The sequence below is a fragment of the Crotalus tigris genome, unplaced genomic scaffold, assembly GCF_016545835.1.
Source record: "Crotalus tigris isolate CLP2741 ecotype Arizona unplaced genomic scaffold, ASM1654583v1 scf7180000024437.13266115, whole genome shotgun sequence".
NCBI lineage: Eukaryota > Metazoa > Chordata > Lepidosauria > Squamata > Viperidae > Crotalus > Crotalus tigris.
In genome coordinates, this window is record NW_024100606.1 from 6,592,772 (window position 1) to 6,618,457 (window position 25,686).

At 37.5% G+C, this 25,686-nt stretch overlaps 1 protein-coding gene across 5 annotated transcripts in view; it reads right to left on the bottom strand.

Moving 5' to 3' along the window:
- PTCD3 (pentatricopeptide repeat domain 3) overlaps positions 1-25,686 on the bottom strand; it is a 56,087-nt gene that overhangs the window by 21,000 nt on the left and 9,401 nt on the right. For 3 of the 5 annotated variants that reach the window (XM_039331350.1, XM_039331352.1, XM_039331354.1), the window contains 6 exons: positions 7,984-8,088; positions 5,983-6,106; positions 3,657-3,760; positions 3,184-3,278; positions 1,649-1,736; positions 1,500-1,560 (listed from right to left, as the gene is read on the bottom strand). In XM_039331350.1, coding sequence (XP_039187284.1) covers positions 1,500-1,560; positions 1,649-1,736; positions 3,184-3,278; positions 3,657-3,760; positions 5,983-6,106; positions 7,984-8,088 — 577 coding nt within the window. Of the gene's footprint in view, positions 1-1,499; positions 1,561-1,648; positions 1,737-3,183; positions 3,279-3,656; positions 3,761-5,982; positions 6,107-7,983; positions 8,089-15,815; positions 15,857-25,686 lie in introns of those variants that run through there. The other 2 variants (XM_039331353.1, XM_039331351.1) reach the window with 2 other exon arrangements.

Genomic DNA, 25,686 nt, shown 5'->3' on the forward strand with positions numbered 1-25,686 from the left:
GATACCTTGGTCAATGTTAATGAAAGCTATTGAGGGTCAAGCATAGTCAGGATGGATGCATTATTCCTACCCTGTTCTCCCCAAAAGGTTATTCAAATAAACAAAACCAACGTTGTTTCCTTTCCACCTCCAGGTCTGAATCCTGACTCAAAGAGGTCCAGATAATATGCTTCATTCAAGGTCTGCTTAAACTTTCCCTAAAAAAGAAAGATAGTTACACAGCAGCTTCAGCACACCCTGAATGAAACAGATTATCTGGAAATCTTTGAGATCCAGCCATGGTTTCTTGAGGGGGCAAACCAATGTCTCTTTAAAAGACAAAAGAATCGCCCCTTTCCTCAAAAATGAATTAATCATTGTCAGAACCCAGCCACATGCCTCCTTCAAGGCAACTTCAGCAAGCCAGAAGCGGTATGCATATAAGGAGCAGATAGCCAAACTCATAGTCATAAAGATCCTATCTGCTTCCTCAGGCCCAACAAGTTCAAACTACTTTCAGTAAACAGGGCAAGATTGTGCCCCAGACACCTCCACCAGACCTGCACCAGACCTGATATCTAACGGAGAATGAATTTCAGCAATTTTGCTTAACAGATGCTCTGAAAATTTTTCTGCTTGGCCTTGAAGATAAAAGTTCAGGTTACTGTTGCCTGGAAGATCTTGTGTCATCTGAAACAAAACTGCTGGATGGCAATTTGCAGACACAATACGGCAGAGAAATATTATTGCTTTGCTGGTCTTTTTGCCACAAGATAGGCCTAAACAGCAGATTGACCTGTGTTGGTGAAGTTCATTCTTTGTTGACCTTCAGTGACTCTCCAGGTATTTCTTCTCCCATTCACTTTCCTCAGCTCCTTTGTAAATCATAGACAGAAATAGGATGCCCAGAATGGGAGAGATTGGATAGGATCTACATCATCCTATCCTCATCCACATCCACCATCCTCTCATTCCAAACAGCAACTAAGACATGCAGCAGACCCTCAGGAACAAACCCCTAGTTCCCTCTGGAATCCTTCAGGTTCATTAGTTGCCAGTATCTTTTTGTTACCACTGCTGACAAGACATGGCTAGCCTGGCTCTTTGCAAGGTAGCTACTGACCAATGAAGCCTTCTTCCCAAGGTCTTGAGGAAAACAGAGGTGGCGCGCAGGATGGTGGGGCCAGGAGTGTAGGGGCTCAAAAGAGCAGAGAAGGGGGGAAATAGAGTAGGTGGTGTGGAAATGCACATAACTTTGTGACTGAGCCTAAATTCCATTGTTCAGCATTATCGTAACTTCAAACAATTGTTCAATAAATGGTCATTAAATGAGGACTATCTGTATTATCTGTGTTATCATTTTCATACAGCATCTATCATTTTCACACAAACCAAAGCTATAAAGCTACTTGCAAAGACTGCAGTAATTATACTGTGGACAGACCAATTCTGCATTGCACAGCTTATTTCTAGCTTTTCTCATTGGCACATTTTTTAATGCAATAGGTTCTAAAGCTTACCCTTAAGATTTTTATTCAACAAATCAGCGTACATGTTAAAAGCTTTTTGGCACTCCCCATGCTGTAATGACAAAAAATGTATAAGCTATTAATATATTGACCTGGAGGAAAAAAGAGAAGCAAAATTGTTAGAAAGATTACAATTGTACCTTCACCATTCCCCTTATCATTGTACAATAGGAATGTGCATTTTTTTCTGGCATTAGGTGAAATATTCTCTCAGCATTGTTGTTTTCCCTAGAATTGAGAAAAAAATAACATACTAATTGACAATAACAGATATTCTCTAATGTGTGATTATAAAATCTGTTCATGCTGTCTGCCTACTACATACTTACTATATATTTAAGCACAGCACATATGCAGGTTTTTTTCCCAAGATATAAACATACATTGCATTATACATCACTGTATTTTTGACAAACTGTGTATACAATATCCAATTTTGTAGCCATGTCTATTTTTTTATAACATTAGCATTATTTTTGTTACCACGTTTATACCTCACTTTTCTTCTGGGGGGTTTAACATAAAGCCAGTTTGATGTAGTGATCAAGATGCTGGCCTAGAAATCAGGAGCTTGAGAGTTCTAATCCCAGTTTAGGTATGAAAGCTGGCTGTGTGACTTTAGGCCAGTCACTCTCTGACAGCCCTTTCCACTTCACAGGGTTAATTGTGGGGAAAATAGGAAGAAGAAATATTTATAAAATAAAGGGGATAAAAATCTAATAAACATAATTAAATATTTTAAATCAGGGGTCTGCAAATTTTTAGTTCTGCGGATCTGTGGCAGTGACTTCGACAGCAGGGGAGGAAATACACATGCAACCTAAATCCTGTGCATGTGCATATGAAGCTTCATGTACTTGCCTGACACTTCAGTGGCCCGATTCCTAATGGGCTGTGGCCTGGGTCATGGTCCGCAGCCTGGGGTTTGGGGACCCATTTAAATAACTTGTCCAAAAATTTGCATATGCTCATAACCTGTAATGGTATATGGCAGGGGTCCCCAAATCCTGGGCTGTGGCCCACTACCGGACTGCAGCTATTTGAAATTGGGCCACGTGATGGGCAAGTCAAGTGCATGCAAAGTTCCAACCTCTGCTCAAAAACCCTCCACTCATGCAAGTGGAGCTTCGAGTGTGAGTGCCCTCTATTCACATACAAAGCTCTATCCACTTGCACCTATGGAGCTGTGCATGCATGCACCTGCCACTCACACGACCCCCCCATGCCTGGCTGGTCCACCAAGGTGGAAAGATTGAGGACCATTGGTATATAGGAAAGACCTTGAGAGACAGGGTACAGAGATGCTGCCTAGGGAACAATCATCTAACAGAGGGCATAGCCTGCAACCGGATAGTGAATGGAGCAAGTGGCTCAGCAGGTAGTCTCCCTAGTTTCTTGGGCTAAAAGGAGATGGTAGGAAATCTGTACTTTCATATTTGCAAGACTGATGTCAGTGAGACAGATGAGACAGGAAACACAATCAGTAAACTAGTTCTACTTTATTGTAAAGATTCATTAACTAAATCTTGCAAGTCTGAAAATACAAATCAATATGCTACAGTTATATTAAGATACTTTTATTATATAGTATTTATCTGTTTAATATATTTTTGAATAAGCTACTTAACATATAAGAAAAATCCTGACTTTCCAATTAAAATTCATGCAAATGTACCTCAAGGCATTGCTGCTAGTATATTCATACCTCCATGTAATTTGTTGGAAATTAGAAGAGTTCCTTGCACACTGCCTTCTTGATGGAGTTTCTTCCTGCATAAGAACTTCAAGTGTTAGCCTTCTAGCATGTGTACATCTATGCCTAACATAATTCTCTCTTAAATAGGTTGTTTAAAATGTCTTTATATAGAGAGAATTCATGTCCAAAGAATAGAATAGAATAGACACAGTTGGAAGGGACCCTATACCATTTCAGACAAATGGTTGTCCAATCTCTTCTTAAAAACTTCCAGTATTGGAGCATTCACAACTTTTCGATGCTATTTCTAATTCTCTATTTATACATTATAAAAAACTAGGACAACAGGGTAGGCACCTCCCTTTCACAGCAATTGGAAATATCCAAAGTACTGTTTGTGTTTTATACATAGTAAATATACCCTTATTCAAAATGCACCCATCCTTATTTACTTGTTTTTCTAAACTGCTATCATTCTCCTGATCCGGTTCTCTATCTCCATAAAAGCATAGAAGATCCAGAAGACTGTTCGAGGTCTCCAGAGATACACTTGTTCCTACAAATGCAAAAACCATGAACTGTAAATCACAGAAGTGGAATTAGCTGATGCAGAAATATATTAGCTGATGTATAAACATGAAATGTCACAACAAACAGAACAAGTAATCCTCCACTTACATTCGGTTGTTTAATGACCGATCGCAATTACAATGGCTTTGGAAGGCTGACATTTACCACTGTTTTCCTCTCCAGAGGAGAGAGCTGGGATTGTGGTTGCTGAGTGAGGCAGTCATGTCACATCTCACTTAACGCTTTGTTCAATAACTGAAATTCTGGATCTAATTGTGCTTGTAAGTGGAAGATTACCTGTAACAAGCAAAGCTTTGTACCAATGTAATAATATACATGTAACTGTCCTTATAGTATGCAGGTATAATTTTTTTTCTCAAAGGATTAAGTAAAAGAAAGCCTGGCAAATAAATTAAAGACAAATTAAATAAAGGACTTTATTTAAGCATATTTGTACGCTGTCCCAATCACAAGATAAACAAGAAAATACAGATCAAAATATACAGTCCTTGACTTACGAACAAAATTAAGCCCAAAATTTCTGTTCCTAAATGAGATAGTTGTTAAGTGAATTTTGCAACTTTTGCAACAAGAAAGTTGTAAAACATTTTGTTATTAAATGAATCACTGTAGTTGGTACCATGTTTCCCTGAAAATAAGCCCTAGCTTGATTTTTTGGAGGTGGACCTAATATAAGCCCTAGTTTTGGGGTGAGGTGCATGCCTAAAAATCAAGCTAGGGTGGGGGTGGAGCGTACCATTGCAGCCAGGCCTCCCTTGCCCCCAAACTAGGGCTTATTTTTGGGGTAGGGCTTATATTGGATGCACATGTAAAAATCAAGCCAGGGCTTATTTTCAGGTAAACATGGTACCTATAGAATAAACCAAGTAAATCTGTAATATTTCATACTGCCATATCATAAAACTAAATCAACGGTCAGTCACAATTGTTACATTTGACATACATACATTATACACATATATTATACAGTGTGTGTGAATGATGCATTCTTGACTACAGTAGTATGTCAACCAACTTATACTTCATGAAAAAAGTATGATTTTGTGATTGCCCTGCCATGTAGTATGCTCATAATCAAACTAGTAACATTGCCAAGACTGCTATTTTAAACAGTTTTAAATACTCCACAGTATATTAGCAAAGACTTAACTTAAGATACTCCCAGTGTACCAATAGTTTATATGTAAAAGAAAACCTGCTATGTTATGCTATTGTGTGTGTGTGTGGGGGGGGGAACTTGTTATCCGTTGCAGTGAACAAACAAGTAAAAAAAGCAAAATTACCTGAAGGTGCAAGGAAGAAAATAAATCAAAGGCGAACTGAAACACTTTCAAAATAAAATAAAGTTCAACAACTATGTCTCAAGAGTTTGTCACAAGTTTTGTGAATCACAACACAATGAGCCTATGGATAGGGCATAGGCCTATGTTCTGTCTTACATTCTAGCCATCTATTAATACCATAACACAATTATTTTAGAAAGACTGATCATTCTGTTGTAAAAATTGACACTATAGATGCAAGTAAAGGCCAAACTAAAAAGGCCCGAAACTAGTATACCAAAGATATGATATATCTGATGATCCAGTTGATAAAAATTGCAGTTTTATTATAGATTTTATATTTATATTTAAGCAGTAAATATTCTGAGGTTTTAAGTTCTGATTTTTATTGTAAGCAGCCTGAATTTTAAAAAGATGAGATATATGTGGAAGTAATATGGATGTAAATGTACACAAAATAATTCAAATTATTATATTTAATCAACTAATATGTTTTTTTACTAAACCAAATTATACAAGTGTCAGAACCAGCTGGATCATCTTGTCCTGTCTATTTTTTTTAGCATAAATATTTTGTATCTTCCACAAATGTGATGAAGTCTAATTAACTGCATATACTACAATAACCCTGCTGGTCTTTATGAACTTTAGTATAAATCCTCCAAAAAAAAAGTTTCTATTATTAAAATTGAATATAAAGATTTCAAAATAGCTTATATAAGCTATATAGCTTATATAATACCTATCATTATAATGGGTACTCTAATTTTATAAGCATTTACTAATGAGTTACATCTCATAAGTTAAATTTGGCAATTTAAATTAGGAGTTAAATTTTGGCAAATTTAAAACAGCTTATACCCACCCAAATCTGTTTATTGTAACTGCTGATTTAGGCTAGTACCTGCTTGTAGAAGCTGATCATACATATTCACAGATGCTTTTACTTTTCTTAGCTGAATTAGATTTTTTAATGCAATCTCACTCACTTCTTCAAGTTGTAACACCAACCTTTTTGGCATGAGACTCTAAAGGAAACAACACAATACAATTAGGATCAAATGTTCTACAACAGTGGTTCTCAACCTGTGGGTCGGGACCCCATTTGGGGTCAAACGACCATTTCACGGGGGTCGCCAAACATCGCAGTCCGCCATTTTCCCCCCCTTTTCCTTAGCTGTGCTACTCCCTTTTATTCTGCTGGCTTTTGAAAGCCAATAGAATAGACTCTCTTGAATAGAGTCTAATTCTATTGGCTTTCAAAAGCCAATAAGAATTCTCCAGGCTGTCTCTGCCCTGCTGAGCCCGCCAAAAGTCCCATTCTGCAAACGGTGCTGCACCAGTTGAGTAGTCCTCGACTTACGACCGGTTGAGTAGTCCTCGACTTACGACCGGTTGGGGGGGGGGTCACAGCATTAAAAAGGTTGGGAACCACTGTTCTACAAAGATATCATTGTGAATTTGGCCACTTGCAAGGAGATCGGTAAGTCTAAGTATTTTATAATTCTAAAATCTATTGTTCTTTTTAACTGAAAAGCAGGATGGGAACAGCAGCATGAAGTTCCTTCTTTCTTAATTTTGATGGATGCATGTTTTGAAAATAGCAACGATTGTAGGAACAAACTTCCTCACTGGGCCTGGGACTTAGGCTCTCTATCTTAAACTACCGGGATAATTGAAAACAGTAGGGGTGTATAAGCAGAAGTTTCAGTTTTCCAAAAGTATTAGTCATAAGCATTATCTATATACTATAGTGGTTTTAATTTTATATGTACTTTTTCCTTTCCCAGTGGAATGCCATGCCCCATACATAAAGAATATGTCATCATGGTGAAAATTAATTTGAATGTTGCCATTTCAAACATAACTAATAAGAATAAATTGAAAATTTACTAAATTTGATATTAAACCATTTTGTTCTTGAGTGACCTCTTTTCAGTTAGCAATCCTAATGTGCTCCACCACTACGGAATTCCAGTAAATCAAATGACCCCTAGCAATGACAGAATTCTGTGAATGACCAAACTCAGGTATAAATCCATGTTTAGATCTTTATTCTGGCAATAAAAACATTGAAGCAGAATTAGCTCTCTTGCTATCTTATACATATTAGACATACTGATTCAATCTTATGACTCTTTCTTCTGCTTACATGGCACAACAGACTAAGAGTATCATGTTTTGGGGCAAGAGAAGCAACTATAATCTGGACACAGTTATTGTAACTCTGTTTGCTCTTTGTTTTTGATCTTGCTGGGTTCAAGCTTCACCCTAACCCTAGTCAGAACCAGTATCATTGCAAATATCTTCCACGCTGAAAGGTAAAAATATACAAATTGCTAATTGTGGCAGCTAGACCCAGCAAGTTCGTAACTATTTAAACACAGATTTAAACCCTGTGGTTTCTATATATAATGGGCTGATTTGTTAGATTTTACAGCAGATAATATTATTTATTATTAAGATTTCTTATGTTTATTGTAAAAGTGACCTTGCCCTTCAAACCTTATTCTTGATTCTTCCACTAGTGATTCTTTACTTTCGGAATTTTTAGGGAGAGACTATGCCCTGAGTGAGGATCTCACAATATTGCTAGATTATCTATATTCTTGAACATAAATGTGTGCAGGCAGCACAATACAAAATTATGCAATAATGTATACGTAGCAAAGAAAGAAAGATAGAAGACAAGGATGGGCTTAAGTGCCTTTATCCTAGTACAGAACAAAGGACTGTGCCTAAGCAGAGAAATTATGAATTTAACTAATTCAAGTTAAATTATTTTTACTGTATAGTATTCAAGCAGTGGATTAATTGAGGAAGTGATGTTGTTCAATGCATATGAAATATATCACTGTATGTAATAAATGTGAATTATGTATTAGATAAAGAGTGTAAAGTTTACCTGAATGGGAGGTTCAGCATAGTCTTTCTCAAAAAGTTCAGGATGTGTGTTAATAACAAATTTGGCTGCCTTTTGTCCTGATGTTTTTGACATGGAAAAGAAATGCTGTGAAAAGAATATACCTGTATTACTTTGGAAAAAAATAATATATAATGTATCCTATTCATCATATAGTCCTTGACTTACGAACACACTGGAACCAGAATTTTTGTTGCATTTGCTAAGTGAGACATATCTGATATTGCTATCTTTTTTTGCCATGAGAAAATCACTGCAGTTAACTGAATCCAGCTTCCCACACTGACTTTGCTTGTCAGAAGTTGGCTGGGAAGATTGCAAATGGTGATCATATAACCCTGGAATGCTGCAACCACTCTAAATATATTTGTCAAGTACCCGGATCATGATTACATGGCCATGAGAATGCTACAATGGTCATAAGTACAAGTATAAATCCCCCTTTTCAATGTTGTATATTGGCAAAAGTCCTTTCAATTAAGGAAGTAAATAATTACTTGCCTTCTGATCAGCTGTTTAATGACCAAAGTTACAATGAACTTTAAAAAGCAAAAAAATATCTATTAGATAAGCTTGTTTTGCTTAACAACTATATGATTCAACATGAGTTGCTTAATGACCATGGTGACTCACTTTAAAATTGTCATTCACTTTACTTTAGTGAAGATGGCGGCGCAGCTACATTGTCTCTCGAAGGTGAAAAGTTTTGGGAAGGAAGTAAGCCACATGATCAGGAAGGTTTTAATGTGTTTGAGCAACATAGTGGGACAAAGTTAACATACGACCAACAATCTTTGCTGGTATGGCGAGTTTGTAGCTGTTTTGGAACTGTTGGTGAGACTGTTAAAAGTCATTTGCTTTTTTGGAGAGGATTTCCGGTTGCCGCTGGGTGTAGACCCGGGGGAACGATTGTCCATTTCCCGGGTCTGAAATTCCTTTGTTGGCGAGCCTGTTTGGGCTAAAAGCCACCCTGGAGGGGTGGCTGTTGAAGGGTGAATATTTGGGGAACGGGAGCCAGCGGTAGCTGGCTCTCCAAACCCAAAGCAGCACCTGGAACCAGCAAAAGAAAGGCGGATTGCATTTATGCGAGTCGCTATCAACAGCTGAATGTTGGGAACAGAAAACAGCTGATTTTGACAGCAAGTAGCCAGTTGTTGAGATTATTTTCTATTCCTTGTGGAAAGTGGACCTTTTGATGAAATAGCCTATCTTTAACTGGAAAACTGGAAGCTTGAGGGAGGAAGGAGGATTTTTTCCCTCACCCCCCCTCCTGTACAGGCGGCATTTTAAGCGACTCCATTGCTAAGGAAGAAATTTAATTGGGACTATTTTAAACTTTGTTTTTGGCTGGAGAAATCTAAAAAATTAAAGAGAATTTATTTGGAAAGTTACTCTAATTATTCTTTTCTTTTTATAACTTCAAAACTGTGTTTTTACTCTGAATATTTTTTCAAAAAACTCCTGGAAAAGAATCAGCTTTCCCCTGGTGGTTATATTGTATTTTTTTTTTTCTCTTTCCTTTGTTTGCTGTGTATTTAATTGTGGAGCTTGGCTCAACGCCCAGACATTTAGCTGTATGCCCAGATATCCTTATCTCTCTTTAAAGTTATTGTGAGAGACTGTTCAGCTTCTTATCTGACTGCCTGGCTAGCTGTACATTTCCCATAGCAAGGGAAAATACAAAGGAAGAAGGGAATTTTTTTAAAAAAAAAAATTTTTTTTTTTTGCTCTCTTCTATTTTGGTTGCAGTTAAAGTTTGATTGGACTATAATTTGGATAGTATTTATCTCTTCTTGACAACTTTTATTTTCATTTTTTATTTTTTGCCTGTCTATCTGAAGTCTCTTCCCTTTTCTTTTGACAGTTTGATTTTTTTCTGCCTTTTACAGATTGATTTATTACTATTGTCTTTTTTGTTTGTTTGTTTTTTCCTGTGGCGGGTTTTTTTTTTCTCTAATTTTTTTCCTCTTTTTTTGCCCATTCTGCTCCCTCAGTGGATGGCTTTGAGATTTATTTATTTTTTATTCCTCTAAAGGATTTGGGTTTTTTTTCTTTTTTTATCCTTAAACTACGCCTGGCCTTGTCTCCTGGTAATAGGAGAGCACTGGATTATAAGTGGCCATCAGGCTATGTAGTGAATTATAATTAGCCATTGGGCTTTTTGGTGGATTACAAATAAATACAATGGGGCAAAAAGAGTATTTAGTCAGCCACCAATTGTGCAAGTTCTCCCACTTAAAAAGATGAGAGAGGCCTGTAATTGTCATCATAGGTAGACCTCAACTATGAGAGACAAAATGAGAAAACAAATCCAGACAATCACATTGTCTGATTTGGAAAGAATTTATTTGCAAATTATGGTGGAAAATAAGTATGTGGTCACCTACAAACAAGCAAGATTTCTGGCTCTCACAGACCTGTAACTTCTTTAAGAGGCTCCTCTGTCCTCCACTCATTACCTGTATTAATGGCACCTGTTTGAACTTGTTATCAGTATAAAAGACACCTATCCACAACCTCAAACAGTCACACTCCAAACTCCACTATGGTGAAGACCACTCGAAGGACACCAGAAACAAAATTGTAGAACTGCACCAGGCTGGGAAGACTGAATCTGCAATAGGCAAGCAGCTTGGTGTGAAGAAATCAACTGTGGGAGCAATAATTAGAAAATAGAAGACATACAAGACCACTGATAATCTCCCTCGATCTGGGGCTCCATGCAAGATCTTACCCCGTGGGGTCAACATGATCACAAGAACGGTGAGCAAAAATCCCAGAACCACACGGGGGGACCTAGTGAATGACCCTTCTGGGACCAACGTAACAAAGGCAGCCACCAGTAACACACTACGCTGCCAGGGACTCAGATCCTGCAGTGCCAGACGTGTTCCCCTGCTTAAGCCAGTACATATCTGGGCCCGTCTGAAGTTTGCTAGAGAGCATTTGGATGATCCAGAAGAGGATTGGGAGAATGTCCTATGGTCAGATGAAACCAAAGTAGAACTGTTTCGTAGAAACACAACTCGTTGTGTTTGGAGGAGAGAGAATGCTGAGTTGCATCCAAAGAACACCATACCTACTGTGAAGCATGGGGGTGGCGACATCATGTTTTGGGGCTGTTTCTCTGCAAAGGGACCAGGACGACTGATCCATGTACAGGAAAGAATGAATGGGGCCATGTATCGTGAGATTTTGAGTGCAGACCTCTTTCCATCAGCAAGGGCATTGAAGATGAAATATGGCTGGGTCTTTCAGCATGACAATGATCCCAAACACACCGCCTGGGCAACGAAGGAGTGTCTTCATAAGAAGCATTTCAAGGTCCTAAAGTGGCCTAGCCAATCTCCAGATCTCAACTCCATAGAAAACCTTTGGAGGGAGTTGAAAGTCCGTGTTGCCCAGCGACAGCCCCAAAACATCACTGCATGGAGGAATGGGCCAACATACCAGCAAAAGTGTGTGCCAACCTTGTGAAGACTTACAGAAAACGTTTGACCTCTGTCATTGCCAACAAAGGATATATAACAAAGTATTGAGATGAACTTTTGATATTGACCAAATACTTATTTTCCACCATAATTTGCAAATAAATTCTTTCCAAATCAGACAATGTAATTGTCTGGATTTGTTTTCTCATTTTGTCTCTCATAGTTGAGGTTTACCTATGATGATAATTACAGGCCTGCCTCATCTTTTTAAGTGGGAGAACTTGCAAAATTGGTGGCTGACTAAATACTTTTTTGCCCCACTGTACAACATTTAGAAGATGATTTAAAAAAAACAATAAAATGTGTTTCAAAAAAAAAAAAAAAGATGAATGCCTCAAATTGAGCCAAAGGGGTGAGGAAGGGTTCCTCAGCCCCCGCTTCTACCTCGGTGAGTCCAGCTATTCAGAAATCAATCACTACTTCTCATCAGATAGATACCCAAGCGATACTCCAAGCAATTTCAGCTCAATCTAAAAATATTGATGATTTGAAAATGAAAATGAAAAAAGATTTGAAAATTGATCTTCTTAAAATGGATCAAAAAATGGAAAACTTTCAACAGGCAACAAAGAATGCAAAAAATAGAAGATAAGGCAGGGGTGGTTGACCAGAAAATTGAAGCGTTGCAAGAGGAAAATCAGAGATTGGTGCAAGTGAATGTGGAATTGGAGGACAGCATGACCATGATGGAGATGGATAATGCATCACACTTTCTAAGATTTCAAAATATTGTAGAAGAGAAAGATGAGAATTTGTTGGAGTTTATGAGTAAATTATTAGCAGAATTGCTTGGAATGGAAATGGATCTAATGAAAAGAGAAATAGATCAGGTTTTCAGAATGAACTCAAGCTACGCAAGAAGAAATAGAATTCTTAGGGAGGTCCATGTAAGATTTCTTAAGATTTATACGAGATGAGATCTTGAGAGGGATAAGAGATCAACCACTGAAATATAAACATAAAGAACTTGTAGTTCTCAAACAGATTCCCAGAAGGATAAGAGAAGAGCGAAGAGAATATCAATTTTTAATGAGGAAACTCTTTAATAAGGGAGTGAATTTTAAATGGCTGGTCCCAGAAGGACTACTAATCTTCTGGGACTTGAAAAGATACAGAATAGATACTCCATTTCAAACAGAGGAATTTTTTAACAATCACAGAGCCTTCTTAGAAAAAGGTGATGCCGAACCCAAGAAATCGGAAGAGACAATGGGTGCAGGAGCATCAAAACAATCAGAGGAGGGAGAATCAAAAAAGATGCAATCAGAGGAAGATGTAAGACCGAAAGACCAGAGACAGATCAGCTCCCCTAGAAGATTTTTCTTTATTGAAAAGTTTTATACAAGTTTTTAACAATATCCCCCCCCCCCTAAAATAATATCTCCTCCCTCCCTCCCTCACTTCCCAGAGCTGATTACAGGGTTACAAATAAACAAGCAAATTCTAAATAAACTTATCCAACTATACAAATAACAAAATCAATAATGTGCTTTAACTCAAATACAAAACAAATTTAAGCAAATTAAAAAAACAATATAAGCAATTCCAAATTAAAAACTAAAAATTATTCATAATCTAAATAATACTTTTTAATCCCATATCAACTCTAACCCATATTTACTTTACATGTAATTTATCCATCTTCTCCACACTGAGGTGTACATTTCTTTTAAACAACCATTCATCCATAATAAACACAAAATTTCCCCTCCAATATGACCCAACCAACAAACTTACATTCGATAAACTTGGCTATTTGCTTTTTTCCCCACCCCTAAGTAAATCTATTAATACCCTCCTACTTAAGAAGTTTCAACAAACCACCTATTATCATATTTGGTGATCGTGCAAAAATATAAAAGCTTTTTGGATTAAGATATGGTGGAATATTCAAAGAATTTTTAGAAGAAGGGTAAAATTTACTCCGCAATTATTTTTGTTAGGTATTGTTACTGATTGTGATGCTAAGGAGGTTATATTGATGTTAAATTTGATTACAGCCACAAGGCTGTTAGTAGGGCAATATTGGAAGAAGGAATCTTTGCCTACCTTGCAAGAGTGGTTTTTTAAAGTTTCCTATCTGGCGGAAATGGCAAAGATTTCGGCTTTTTTAAAGGAGCAATCGCAAGAGAAATTTTTTGTTGTATGGGAAAAATGGATAAATTTTATACAACATAAATTGGATATAAAAAATATCATTTAGCTTTTTTATAACGTGTATATAATTTTTGATATTTTATGGATTGTTTTCTCTTTTTTTCTTTTTTTTCTTTTTCCTATTTTTCTTCCTCTTTCTTTCTTTCTTCTTTTCTTTTTTCCTTTTTAAGTATTTTTTCTTTTTAATGTTTATGTCACTTATATTTTATTATTAACTATTTTATAAGTTGTTAAAACTTGTTTAGGTTTTTTAAAATTTTAATTAAGCCTCTATTCAGCTCTGGGAAGCTCGGGGGGGCGGGGGGGGGGGTTTGGGAGGGGTTGGGTGAGGGTTGTTTTGGTTTTTTTTGTTTTTTTGGTTCTTTTTTTGTTATTTGTAAAAACTTTTAAAAATTCTCAATAAAAAAAAAGAAGTTTCAACAAACCATTCATCTTAATCACTAAAATTCTCACCAACAGAGATCATTAGAATTTAAATTCTTTTACACATTTACCCATAATATCTCATAATTATTTTTATACACTTTAAATTAAAAATTTATAATATATATACTCCCAAATATTTAAACTTTTCCACTAAATTGTCACCTTCTATTATTCTTTTTCTTTACATCTACATACTACACAAATCATTCACTATTCCTTTAAAACATATTAAATCAAACTACCAGCTAAACTAACATTTATTGTTCTTTTTTTTACATCTACATATTACACAAATCATTCACTATTCCTTTAAAACATCTTCTATCTCAAAAAAAAAAAAACTACTACAAAGTTCATCATATCCTTTTCTTTATTCCAACATCCGCCTTCTGCTGTTCTTTTACTTTACGTCTATAGGCTGCACGAGTCATTGTCGGTTTCTTTAAAAAATCTTCTGTCACAAGAGACTGCGGCAGAGGTTCAGCCTGCATGTCTCCTACATCAACTGGCTGCCCTTCCAACTTTTCTTCTATAATCTCAGGTCGCAAAGATGATGGAGAACCCGCCTTCAAAACAGAAGTGTAAAAATCTTTCGCCTTTGAAATTGTATTAAGTCTATGATAAATCCCCGCATAATTCACCGCTATTCCAGCCGGTATCTCCCATCTGAACCGGACCTGTCGTTTTTTGAGCTCATCAGCCAAAAAAGCAAAATCCTTTCTTTTTCTAAGAATTTTTGAAGGTATTTCTTTTAAAATTATAACACCTTAAGTTGCAATTTGAAATCTCTGCTTATAAAAAGCCTGTAAAATTTCATTACGAAGTGATCTCCTAGAAAAATAAATAACTACGTCTCATGGCAAATTCCTCTGCCTCGCAACCCTTGAATTAACCCTAAAAACTTCTTCCGTCTCTCTCAGTATTTCTTCAGACTCAGCCCCCAAAATGAAAGCTATATCTTTTACCACCACTTGTCTCAAATCTTCTTACGTGTTTTCCTTCATTCCCCTTATTCTTAAAGCAAATTCCATGTCTCTATATTGTAACATAGTAATTTCATCCTGTGTTATTTCCACCTTATTTTCTACTTTATCAATTCGATCTTCCAGTTTTTCAAAATTTTCCACAACATCATCAATACGATCATCTAGACGATCTATATGACCAACAAATTTTTGAAACACAGATGCAATGTTCTCTCTCAGTTCCCTAATTTTATTTTCAAGAAATTTCTCCATCTCTTCTTTAATCTGTCGTGCCTTATTTCCCAAGGCATCCTGTAAATCTTTAAGTATACGTGCTGGTAACGATGGAGAAGGTGGTGGTAACTTAAACTTAACTTGCTGAGCTGTCTGCATTACCGGGAAGATCGAGGCTTTAGAAACAATAGAAGCTCTGAGACGCTTTGAAGCCATTTTATTTTTAAGACCACTTGTTAAAAAGTCTGCTAAAATCTTATAAAATCAACAAATACCAAAAAAAGGGGGGAGGAAAAAAGACAAAAGCCCCCTTAAAAGAAAAAAGAAATTTCTTGCATTTTATATAAATACAAAATCTGTTACATTGTTTCAAATAAAGTTCCGGTCCTTTCACTCAAAGAATCAACATCTCACCGCCATTTTTCACCACTCTTAATTGAAAAAAAAGGAAAAGATAAATTCTTTTCCAGAATTAAAGTCTCGAAATAATCACCATTTTAATCTCTCCTGGTCAGCTCTGTCTGCTTTAAATTTTACTCACAAATTCATTTTAAGCGCAGATGTGGAAGCAGCGTCTAGCTTTGCCCTGGATAAAAATCAGGGAAAAGGCATCCTGGAATGTGGAGGACACCTCAGACTCCGTGGGAGCTCTCACCCTCCGACCACCAAAAAGAAAGCTTTGGGGTCTCAGGGAGCTCTAACAGTATCTGAGGAAAGCTCACCTCCTCCCCTTCGCCCAGGGAGAGAGGTTCCAAGCCGCGAGACAGCTGTTGCTCGCTGTCTCAGCTGGCTTTGACACATCCCAGGGCGGACGGCTGAAAAAAGCCAAAAGAGCAGAGACAGATCAGCTCCCCTAGAAGACTGAGGTCTAGATATAATTGAAATTATGGAGGAGATTGGAATTTTTTTTATAATACATTTTATTGGGTTTTTTTAAAATTCTTAAGAAAAAGTACTCAAGACCCACCATGGTGGTTGGGTGGTCCAACATTCAAAAGTAAAAACATATATAAACAAGTCAACTCAATACATTTCACTATTCCCTCTCTATTTCCCTTGATTAACATAATACATTTAAATATTCCATTTCTATTTTAAATTTCTATTACTAAACCTGTTTTATAACTTTATCAGTTTACTACCATAGTCTAAGTTTAAAAGAACAAATTATCAATTCTAATTCTTAATCTCCCACATTCCTCATTTTATCACCAATCTCATTTATTTCTTCTTCCACTACACAATAATTATCCTAATAGCAATAAAATATTAATCAGCCCTATATATATGTAATCCCAGAATCAATCCATCTCTTTAAAATAACAAAATAATATTAAATCTTAATTCATTCAGATTCATCAAACAAAATTCAAATTTTCTCCAATTACTTATCATGCCTTATCACATCTTTGTTGTCATACAGAAAAGTCATCCTAGTAATTTAAAACACTCCATTAATTATTGGCAACATCCAGAGATTGGAATTTTTTCAATAAATATAAATGGTCTTAACTCCCCATCAAAAAGGAGTAAAATACTTAACAGACTACTAAAATTGAAAATGGACATAATTTGTCTTCAGGAGACACATATTAAAAGACAACATTCCAAAATTTTAGGACAATCAAAGATAGGTAAACTTTATTTTTCTTTAGCACAACAAAAGAAAAGAGGAATAGCATTTTATATAAAAGAAAAGAGGAATCCAAAACAAATTTATGCTGATGAAGAAGGGAGAATACTAATGGTGGAAATTACATGGGATCAAAAACAAATCTTGATGGTTGTAATATATGCTCCCAATGAGAAACAGGATCAGTTTTTTCAGCAATTATATGATAAACTAGTAGAGTTAAATTATCAAAATCTTTGCATACTTGGTGACTTTAATGTAATAGTTGATGCATTACGGGACTATAAAAGTTATAAACAAAGGAAAAAAGGGGGAAATACCCTACCTAAGTCTTTTTTAAAGATGAAAGATGAATTGTGTATACAAGACATATGGACAGAAATGAATCCAGAGAAAGCACAATATACATTTTACTCAAATAGGCATAAATCCTGGTCAAGAATTGATATGATCGGACTTCATATGATTTAAAGACTATGATACAAGAGGTGGAAATTGAACCTAATATTTGGGCTGATCATAATCCAATTAAAATGACTTTGAAAGGAACCAGGAAAAAATTAAGATGGTCACTGAATAAATCAATACTGAAAGAAAAAGAATTTCTACAGTTTGCAACAAAAGAAATGGAAATTTTTAAAAAAATAAATAAGAAGAAACCTCTATTCAAAATCTTTGGGATACCGCGAAAGCATATTTTAGAGGCTTGGCTATAACTTACCTTGCTAAAAAGAATAAAGAAAAAAGACAAATACAGCTTAATTTGAAAGAACAATTTAGGAATTTAGAACTTCAGTTACAAAATGATCCACAAAAGAAGAAGCTGAAGATACAAATGGAATTAATAAAACATAAACTAAACTTATTGAAGATGGGAGACAAGGGCACAATAGATAATATACTCAAAACAGAATTTATTTGAAAATGCCAACAAACCAGGAAGACGGCTTGCATATAGACTGAAAAAAGAAAGAAAAAAACCTGATAGGTAAATTACAAGATTCAAAAGGCGAAATACATTGTCATAATGACGCACTGAAAAAAATTGTTAAAACTTATTATGAGACACTTTACAAGGCAGAGGTGGTTTCTAAGGAGGCAATACAGGAATATCTAAGAAAAGCAAACCTCTCAAAGATACCAGAGAACATCCAACATATGTTGAATGAGAAAATAACAATGATGGAAATTACAGAGGTTATAAAAAGACAAAAAAAAAAAAGGATAAAACTCGGGACCCGATAGTCTCCCAGCAGAATTTTATGTAGCATTACAAGATATAATAAGCTCGATATTGAAAGATCTTTGTAATGAAACTTTTTCGGTGATGAAAATACCAAAATCCTGGACAGAAGCTAATATTTCTCTTATACCTAAAGATGATACTGATCTCACACAAATTAAGAACTACAATATCACTATTAAATGTGGACTATAAAAACAGCAATAATAGCGGAAAGAATGAAGAAATTTTTGAATGAATTTATCCATTCAAATCAAAATAGTTTTCTGTCTAAAAGACAGATAAAGAACAATTTAAGAATTATTTTAAATGTATTAGAATATTATGAAAAACATCCGGGGAAACAAATGGCACTGATATTTTTGGATGCACAAAAAGCCTTTGATAATCTTATCTGGCAATTTATGTTTCATCAGCTGCGAGTGATGGATTTTGGTGAAAATTTTATAAACACAATTCAAGCAATTTACAATAAACAATCAGCAAAGATGACTTTTAAAGGAAGACTATACAGTTAACTTTAATATTAAAAAAGGCATAAGACAGGGATGCCCATTGTCTCCCTTGTTATTATTCTTACATTGGAAGTGTTGGCCAGGAATATTAGACAAGATGTGGAAATCAAAGGGCTGGAGATAAAAAAAAATGAAATATAAATTACAAGCTTTTGCAGATGATTTGGTCTTTATCTTGGAGGAGCCTTTGGAAACAGCCACTAAACTGTTGCAGAAAATAGAGGAATTTGGAGAAGTGGCTGGGTTGAAAATAAATAGGGAAAAGACTAAAGTACTAATAAGAAATCTAAAAAACAAATCTCCAGATAGCCAAAAAAGTTAAATATCTAGGTATTTATTTAACATCAAAATATACAACAATAAAAGAAGACAACTATGAAAGACTATTGAAACAAATAAAAAAGATTTGGAGAAGTGGAAAAACTTTCAATTATCACTATTAGGAGGGATAGCGACTGTTAAGATGAATATCTTACCTAAACTGCTATTTTTATTTCAGACGGTTCCTGTCAAACTAAGCCAGAAATTTTCCGATGATTTAAATCAGTGGTTCTCAACCTGTGGGTCGGGACCCCATTTGGGGTCGAACGACCATTTCACGGGGGTCGCCAAACAACGCAGTCCGCCATTTTTCCCCCCTTTTCCTTAGCTGTGCTACTCCCTTCTATTCTATTGGCTTTTGAAAGCCAAAAGAATAGACTCTCTTGAATAGAGTCTAATTCTATTGGCTTTCAAAAGCCAATAGGAATTGTCCAGGCTGTCTTTGCCCTGCTGAGCCCGCCAAAAGTCCCATTCTGCAAACGGTGCTGCACCAGTTGAGTAGTCCTCGACTTACGACCAGTTGGGGGTCACGGCATTAAAAAGTTTGAGAACCACTGATTTAAATGCAACAATAAAGAGATTTATATGGCAAGGGAAAAAAGCAAGAATTAAAATTAAACTGTTACAAGACTCAAAAGATAGAGGGGACTTTGGGCTCCCAGACTGGAGACTCTACTACCAAGCCACTATTTTGTTGTGGCTTAAAGAATGGATCACACTGAGAAATAAACGACTGCTTTATTTAGAACAGTGGTTCTCAACCTTCCTAATGCCGTGACCCTTTAATACAATTCTTCATGTTGTGGTGACCCCTAACCCCCCATCCAGCTGGCTGGGGAGGGGGGGCAGCAAGGCCGCTCTGCCGGCTCCGCCCAACCTGGTTGGAGAAGCGCCATTCCTCTCCCTCTTTCTCTCTTTCCTCTCTCTCTTTCTCTTTCCTCTCTTCCTCTTTCTCATTTCTCTCTTCTCTCTCTTTCATCCCTTTCTCTTTTTCCTCTTTTCCTGTTTCTCTTTCCTTTCTCTCTTTCTCTTTCCTCTTTCTCCCTTTCCTCATTCTCTTCTCCCTCTCCCTTTCCTCTTTCCCTCATTCCACTCTCTCTCTTTCCTCTTTCTCTCTCTCATTTCCTCCCTCTTTCTCTTTTTTCTCTCTTTTCCTGTTTCTCTCTCTTCCCCCTCTCTCTTTCTCTCTCTCTTACGGCTGCATTGTCAGGGTCCCCGCTGCCCCCAGCCCGGCTGCTGCCCCCACCGGTACTCTGCGCTACCCAGCTTTGCCCTCCGCCCATCGATGGATCCGCGGTGGGGACAGCGCCCGCACGAGCCATCTGGGGGGCAGCAGGAGGAAGGAGGAGGGTGAGGAAGCAGCTGCCCCAGCCGGGACTCCGCGTCGCCCAGCCTCGCCCTCCACCCATCGATGGAGCCACAGTGGGGGCTGGTGCCGCGCGGCCCCTGCCAGCCTATCCGCCAGCCCGGCTGCTCCCCCCCAGGCACCCCTCTTGTCCCGGCGCCTGCCCAAGCTGCCTGGGGGCAGCAGGAGGAAGAAGGGGAGGAGGAAGAGGAGGGCAAGGAAGCCGCCGCCAGTGCTGGGCCCCAGGAGGAGGCTCTCCTCTCTTACCACTGCTGCATCTCCTTCTTCCTTCCTGGCAGCCTGGACTCTGGCGCGCCTTCCCAGCCAGCGGGGCCAATGGTCGGGCTGGCTGGGGATCGCAGGGACTGGTCTCCCTTGGGCCGCGGCTTGCGGAAGGGCTGGCCCGTTCAGCGGAGCCCCCAGCGGGCCACTCCCAGCAGGGATCCCGGGGCTTCCCCAGGCGGCTCCAAGGCCACGAAGCCCTGGCTATGCTTCTCCCAGGGGGTGGGGCACCCGGGTGCAGGGCCAATCAGGAGCCCTGCAGGAGGTAAGTCCGAGAGAGAGAGAGAGAGAGAGAGAGAGAGAGAGAGAGAGAGAAGGGAAGCGAAAGTGTCTCTCTGTCTCTCTCTCTGCAAATGGTGGAGGAGGCCATGCGGAGACGGATGCGGAGCGGTGTCTCGGTTCCTAAGACCATTGGAAATATGTGTTTTCCGATGGTCTTAGGGACCCCTGTGAAAGGGTCATTCAATCCCCAAAGGGGTCGTGACCCACAGGTTGAGAACCGCTGATTTAGAGGGACATGATTTGCAACTGGGTTGGCACGCTTTCCTATAGTATGAGAAAAATAAAGCACATAAATACTTTCAAACGCACGCTATAAGGAATGTACTACTCTCAGAATGGGAGAAAATTAAAAATTAAATTTATATGAAAATACCTTAGTGGTTTTCAACAATGGAAGCATTTGCATATCCAAACTTAATTAACTATGATAAACTTGTGGTCTATAAAGACATTTTAGATAAAGAAAGAAAACTTAAAAATAGGCAAGATCTTCAACAAAATGGTATTGATTTAACATGGTGGTCATATTTGCAAATTCAAACAAGATATGAAAAAGATGTAAAAGTAATAGGATTTTACAAAGAACAGACACCATTAGATAAAATACTATTGAAAACAGATGAAAATTTGATTAAGAAACTGTATAAATTTTTGTTAAACTGGAAAATGGAAGAAGAACAAGTGAAAGAAACAATGATAGTGTGGGCAAAGAACTTTGGTTATTCTATAGATTTAGAAGATTGGCAAAAACTATGGGACCGAAATATTAAACTTACTAAAGTAGCTGGATACAAGGAAAATGTATATAAAATGTTTTATAGATGGCACACGACACCAGTTAGATTAGAGAAAACATTTAAAAATGTATCAAATATGTGTTGGAAATGTAAACAACCAGGCACTTATTACCACCTCTGGTGGATATGCCTTAATGCTAAGAAATTTTGGTTAAAGTTTAAGATTCATATGTGGCTAGAAAAGATGATTAAAATTCAGATAGAATTTAAACCAGAACTCTGTTTGCTAGGAATATTAAGCTTGAATTATGGAAAAGAGAATGAGTATTTAATATTACATGTGTTAACAGCCACGAGGATAATATTTGCCCAATTTTGGAAAAATTTACCATCTGATCAGATTATAATAACAAAAATACTTGAATGTGCAGAAAAGGATAGATTAATGAAAGAGAAAGAAGACACAATTTATTTTAAAACATGGGAAAAATTTTATCAATGGTTAGCAACACGATAGAATGAGAAAAGGCTGTGAAACTTAAAGAGATAATTGATAATTTATATTTACATTTTATGATTATTTTATGAACTTGTCTTTTTTCGTATTTGTGATTTTAATAATATAATAAATTATAATCAATAAGTAATATATTACTATTTTAAAGTTATTACAACTAATTAGTATTAAGCATTGTTATTTACTAAAATGAATGAGATATATTGACTAACTTGTTATTTACATGACTATATTGAAAGCTGTTTAATACTAGAATAATTATTAAGATTTAATATGTATACCTGGACGGGTTTACTTGCTGAAGCGATGTTATTTTGTAGGATTAATCCCATTTTTGTGTTTACCCCTTTCCTTTGGTTTAACCCTTTTGTATGTCTCCCTTTGTTTTACCTTTGTTGACCTTATTCCCTTGTTATCCTTATAAAACTCAATAAAATATTTGTTAAAAAAAGTCATTTGCTTTTTGACTTTTAACGGTCTTACTAACAGTTCCGAAACAGTCATTTGCGGTTTCTGGTTCTGGTTTTCGACACTGGCTGACATGCGGAGAGATTCCTCTCCCCGCCGTCTGGTTTTTCTCCTTTGGAAGACCCTGGAAAGGATTAAAAGTCACCTTGGAGGGGTGACCGTTGGGGGGGACTCTTGCTGGATCGTGGGGGGGGGAGCCTCTCCGTTAGATCTGAAGTAACTTCCCAGGTCCGAAAAGAGAGGCCATTAACATGGCCCCTCACTTAGTTGAACCAGCTGAAAGCCCAAAGCACCAACTAAGCATGAAGAAGCAACTGGAGGAGTTGCTTTTTTCCCTTTTTTTCCTCCCAACTACCTTTGTGTAAAAATTTTTGAAATACACTTTTCCACCAGCTGAATTTCGCAGTCTTGCTCACTTCAGGAATATAAAGCCAAGAAACACACACATAAAAAAAAGGAACAACAAGATTAAATGACTACTTACCTGGACTTATATCCGGATACCTGGGCTCCCTGTTTTACTTTTTTGTTAATCAGGGGGGGGGGGGAACGGAATGTTCTTTGTTTCCTCTCTTGAATCGGAAAAAGCCCTACTTTGTATGCTACTGGGGACATCTAGTGGTGAAAATTTGCTACAACTAGTGGAATGAATTTCTTCTGACTAGGAGATCTCTGAGACTAAAATTTGTCCTTGACAGCAACCAAAAAATAAGAACTTGAAACAGCTGGTTGGTGAAAATAGTTCTTTATAGTGGAGGTGGATAGTAAAAGACTGTTAACATTACAGAAATAGAGGAATACCACCCACAGCTTAATGTCAAACTTATACTTGAAAAAATTCTAGAGGCTACTGAACTAATGAAGTCTACAATGAAAGTCTTACATGCCACTTTAAAGCCACAAAAGGCAGCTTTTAACCCCATTAGAGGAACCCACATTTCAAAAAGCAATAGAAGAAGGAACTAGTAACAAAGTGGAAGAATGTCAGGAACAATCTACTCAGACCTTTAATACACAAAGCTTGATCTTACTTAAAGACTTGACAACTACAACAGTAACAGAAACTGATCAAAGCAATGCTAAAATGGAACTTCCAGAGGATTTACGACAATACACTGAAATTTCAGAAAGTCTAGGATGATCCAAAAACAACTACAACATCGAACATGAATCTTCATCTACTTCAGTTGAAACTAGAACAGGGGTGTCAAACTCAATTTCATTGAGGGCCGCATCAGCACTGGGGTTGCCCTCGGGGGGCGGGGGGCGGGGTGTGTGTGGCCTACTGGGTGGGTGTGGATGGAGTGGATGTGGCCTACTGGGTGGGCATGGCCAGCTCTAAATCGTTTGTGTCAAGGGTGCCTGTCGGGGCTTGGGCATGAGTGGGACAGATCTGAGAGTCTCTGGCATAAGGGGGTGGGACCGGGGCAAGCGCCAAGGCATGGTCCATGTCTTCATTCCTCACAAAGGGTGACACCTCCCCAGCATGCACCCAGGGGGTGGGGCCGACGCGGCAGGGGCTGGTTCCTTGTTGTTTCTAGATGGCCCTGTGGAGCTAAGACTGAATGTGTTTTAGCATAGATGGCCACCACATAATTGTACATTGGCTCCCAGCCAGCCTGGGCCAGGGCCAAGGTAGCGGGGGCCATTCCCTGTTTCCAGGATGGCTTCGCGGGCCACATGAAACCATTTCGTGGGCTGGCCCTGGGCCTTGTGTTTGACATGCCTGAACTAGAAGAAGACCAATCTGAACGCATGATAAACACATTAACTCAGATATGGAGATTTAAACCATTGGGTCAACAATTTAACGACTGTGAAGGGACTGGCTTCCTTGATAGGCTGATGACTGGATGATCTCACTTGTTTCAAATGATATATCCAGGAAGGAAGGGAGAGCCATTTGAGGCCCAAAAAGCTTTTTTATGAAAGCCAGCTTGGCATAAAAGGAAGGCCAGAGTTAGATTAAAAAAAATGGTTTTCTTTGTTTGCTATCTAATGGAAGAGCTTTCAACTTTATCTAATGAGCTAAGGAGACTTTGAATTATAAATAGAAGATGGATTCAGAGGATACATGTTATTTTATGAGTAAGCGATGATATTAAAATGAGAATTAGAATATGATGGTGAAATAAATTAAGAATTTATTGGAATAAACAATAAGTGTACCTTAGAAATGATACTATTTTGTATGAATTAAGGAACCATGGGATATCCGAAATCTAAACATTATTGGATAGTAAGCCAACTCAAATACTCCAACTGAAACCAGACAAAAGTTAAAAACAGAATTTGGAGATATATAACCTAAAAGCTGTTTATAAATGTATTAAATGATTGAGTTATAACTAGCAACCTACCAATTTGAATTTGTTATAATAAAGAGAAACAGAGAAAACTTTTGATGATGTAAACTGATATATGTATGGATAAGTGTGTTATTGGATTATGTATTACCCAACCACCATGTTGCTTCCTGAAATACCTGAAGGTTTGTAAAAATGGAAAATTAATAAAACTTGTTATACAAAAAAAAGTCATTTGCGCTGTTTGAAAATGTTCTGCCCGCAGCACGATCTGACTACTGGCACAGTGATGGATTCTATTGCAAATCAGGGCTGTTTCTGAAGGAGGCAGAGAAGGAGAAGTCCCAGGGCTTATTGAGTAAAGGAACTGGATGAGGCTGTCGGCAGGCCCAGAGGAAGAGAGAGAGGCTTTTGGAAGAGTCAGAGGTGGCAGCAACATGCTCCAGGGGCAAAAAGGAGTGAGGCCCCTTTAAGGAAAAGGTGGAAGAGTCAGGATCAGAAAAAGGAAAGGAGGCAAGATTGTTGTGCAGGAATACAAGTTAATTTGAGGGCTAATCCACATGTAGCTCTGTTTCCATCTGTCCTGTTTGCCATCGTTCGCTCCCTAGAGACTAAAATGGATGTTCTGAAATTTGAGCTGGCCATGAACAAGGAGTGTATATCGGAGATGGTGGTCCTTTACAGTGATATGCAACAAAATTTCATTTTGATATATGCCGATTGGTATACATTCAAAATGACAATAAAGTTATTTTTATTAAAA